The 3,596-nt window shown below is 40.1% G+C and overlaps 1 protein-coding gene across 2 annotated transcripts in view; it reads left to right on the forward strand.

The window, feature by feature from the left end:
* The window catches only part of LOC110446215 (tumor necrosis factor ligand superfamily member 6-like), an 11,674-nt gene that overhangs the window by 4,857 nt on the left and 3,221 nt on the right, over positions 1–3,596 (forward strand). For both annotated transcript variants that reach the window (XM_021491252.1, XM_021491253.1), the window contains exons 2-4: positions 1,080–1,549; positions 2,222–2,258; positions 2,694–2,795. In XM_021491252.1, coding sequence (XP_021346927.1) covers positions 1,100–1,549; positions 2,222–2,258; positions 2,694–2,795 — 589 coding nt within the window. In that variant the 5' untranslated portion in view covers positions 1,080–1,099. The remainder of the gene's footprint in view (positions 1–1,079; positions 1,550–2,221; positions 2,259–2,693; positions 2,796–3,596) is intronic.

The following is a 3,596-nucleotide window of genomic DNA, read 5'->3' on the forward strand; positions in this document are numbered from 1 at the left end:
CCCCCCTTAATTGTGAAGTCTTTTCGCGTGTATAGCATTCACGACATTATCATAATTATAGAATGTATTGATATGATACATGTATCAGCACGCCGATCTATATACGCGAATGCAATAAGAAAATGGACGTCACACAGTGACCAACTTTAAAAAATCTACCTAAGTCCTCACAGATTTATCATTTTGATATGTAGCAGTTTGTCACGTGCTGTCGTCATATGTATCATAAATCATCAACTACCTGTTTCAGAAAGGTGTAATGATCACACCTACTGACGGAAAGTTAGGTATAGGGTCACGGTCGTGACCGTGACGTAGGTTGTGTTTCTGATGCATGACTAAGTAAAGCTGTGTGTACGTACATGGGATGTCCCCGAATTATTTGCATCATTTACAGAACACACGACACCAGTAACCGGAAATTTAGTACAAATGTATAAACACAATTGAACTAAGGCCTATGTACTAAACCCCTAGTCTCCCGGCCCGGTACCAGCTGATCCAAAGTATAATTCCTAGTCGGACGCTCTACCACTGAGCTAAAGGGAAATTCCCTCTAGCTCGATGCTAGAAGGCGACCTTAATCCTAATTACAATTAAAATCTGCCATAATTAAATTGTTTACCAATATTTGATGTTTTTAGTAAAGTACGTACTAGCCAGTTTAAAGAATTTGGTACTGCATGGGAGTGACTAATATACATTATAGTTATGTAAATAATTTGACAAATATTTATATTTTCTGACAATTAACAAATACTAGGGTTTTGAAAGTAAGTGCTAAAGCTATAAAAGACCTGTCAAGCAGTACATTTTAGTGGTTAAACATATAAAAACAGGAAACGATAAACATTTTTAAATGTAACTTTTGAAGATTTAATGCGTCATGACCAACTTTTAAATTAGTTCAACAAAAATTTCATCCCTGTGAAATGGTGATATATTCGGCAAAACATAATCAGATTGCTAAAAATAGTGGCTTACTATCACATTCATTTGTAATTTCAACAATTTTCCGGACTTTTAATTTTCACCCCTCATATCTTCAACATGAGTTCATCGTTTTAATTTTATTTCAGTTATTGACCTTTGATTTGAAATGGAGCCCTGTCCCAGCATTCAGTCTATGCAGTCTATCCAGTCAACAGCCTCGTCTTCAGTTCTAGTGCCAGACGTCATGCACCAACACAAAAATGGCAACGTTTCTCAAAGAGATGTTGAAGGCGCGCGCGTGCCGGACAATGCCATGTCCACTCCAAGGCGCGTGCTTCTCCTGGCCTCATCAGCCGTTGTCTTCCTCCTTGTCCTTCTGACCAGTTTGGTCGTTATCTTGTTCATGCAGGTGACTAATCTCAGGAACACTCTCAATTCGGAAATTTACGCGCATTCCAAGGACTTTGGAGAAGTGTGCCTACCTTGTGGTGAGCTCCAAATGGGTCCATTTGAAGAGGATACTCCGGATCTAGTTTTACTGGAAAAGGTCCGATCAGATGAAGGCGACATTTGCTGCGCCAAGTCACCAAACCAAACCAAGATTTTATTTGAACTGGTGAGTTGTCTGTTAGGAGTATTTAAGGGATCCCAAGTAAAACCAAACTGAAAAGGCTAGGGGTTTTGTTTTGCCGAACGAACATCATGGGTTTCTGACCCAGGCCTGTGTTGATATGAAACGACCTTTCCACGCATACCAAAACATATAAGGAAAGTTTTTTGATCCAATTTCGTTTTCATAAATTCGGAAAACTGGAATTTTCTTTATAATTCGCATAACTGAATATTATGAATATCTTTATAAGCTTATTGGTCCCGGTATTGCGGAGTTAACAAATATACTATGATAGAGTATCTACATGACTTCAGTGATATACACTTATACAGCGCAGCATCGTGATTTCTATACTACTGATGGGAATTTCCTTCCCTTGTGCAATGCTCCCCAGATTGGGGATTGTATGTTCTGGAAAACGGGATGTTTCGAGATACCGGAGCATTTATTTACCAAACATTGGATGGAGTGCTTAGTTACACTTGCTGGTTACTTTGAATATCTACAACAATTGTTTCAGATGCTTGACCTATATTTAAATGTAGCGTCTATAAATCTCCACTTATCTTAATGCAGTAAGGCGTATATCGATAGGACGGGACATTACGATATAGACCAGTGCCCTACATATCGGTCAAATGACATCCTTAACAGATTGCCTTTCTATTTCTACAGCTGTACCAGAAAAAGAAGATGCAGGAATACCGACATGGTAGGTCATTCACCCTTTCCCTATCGCACCGTAGTTTAAACTCTCTTGTTATATCTCACCTTTAGGAAATTGTGGCCTTTTCATATAATGTATACCCAGGATATTAGCTGTAATTCCATACCGTACATATTAATTTGCTTTGTGCTAGTAGCGGCCGACCAGTTAATCAGCCATACACAAAAGATAGAAAGTCAATCATCCCTATTATTTGAGATTATAAATGTTCGATTGTCTAAATAGGTTCTTAAGTAAAACATCTCAACATACAATTTCCTGGATATTTTTATCATCCATTTCATCATTTATTGGCAAATCGTAAAATCGTGTAGTCGTTTGTAAAATAAAGTTTGTTTTAACAGGTTATTATGAATAGCTTTCGTTATAAGCTGACTGTAAGTGTGTTTGTTGTAACGGTGTAAGTTGCTTGTTTATCAGATATGCTGAAGTCGGAGCACCATGTGGACAGTGCCCCCAAAATTAACACCGTATCGGCACATCTTCTGGTCAGTGGAGTCCAGCCTCCGGTTGCGGACAAATGTAAGATAACCAGATTCAGATCACCATACCCAATCTATTTCACCAATCCCTACTCAATTAATATCACCCTTACCACCTAGTCAACGAACCACATCCCACCCACGCCCTCACCACCCCCACCCCAGGGCCAAATCACCCTATCTACTACGTCTCATCACCCAGATCACCCTGCCCACCCTATCTACTACGTCTCATCACCCAGATACCCTGCCCACCCTATCACCGAACCTAAGCTGGGGTTACATCTTAACCGTCATCGAATCCAACCCCAACCCGACCACCGTCCGTTCTCGTTCCGTCACATTACCGAGCCCCACCCCTCCATGAAATCAACACCCGACCCGATCACCCAACACTAAACCCAAGGTGCATCAGCGTACAGTGGATCACAAACCACCCAGGCGGGAGGTAGTCGCCAAGTTAGANGGGGGGGCAATTAAGACACCAAATTAAATGAGATTAGTCGATTATTTTGGCATTTCTAGAAAGGTTTTATAGAAAACATTAGACGGAATTATCGACACATTGTTCAACGAAAGAAAGAAAAAGACAGCAGTCTTCGGAATTTTGTTGCTATCTTGATGCGGCATCACTGAAAGTGTTTAGTTTAGAGAACCCAAAACCGCAATGTTTGGCTTCGTTTCAAGTTTCACGTCTATATTTGCTTTAAACGTTCTTGTCGAACTTGCAGGTCCAAAAAATGTACATATTTTGTAAAACTGCTGTGTAACATGTTTTAATTTGAAAACAAACAAACGTGTACACAAACTCGTCCACCAGTGTTTGTTTGCTGCCCCCCCC

Source organism: Mizuhopecten yessoensis, unplaced genomic scaffold, assembly GCF_002113885.1.
Source record: "Mizuhopecten yessoensis strain PY_sf001 unplaced genomic scaffold, ASM211388v2 scaffold2641, whole genome shotgun sequence".
In the NCBI taxonomy this organism is placed as follows: domain Eukaryota; kingdom Metazoa; phylum Mollusca; class Bivalvia; order Pectinida; family Pectinidae; genus Mizuhopecten; species Mizuhopecten yessoensis.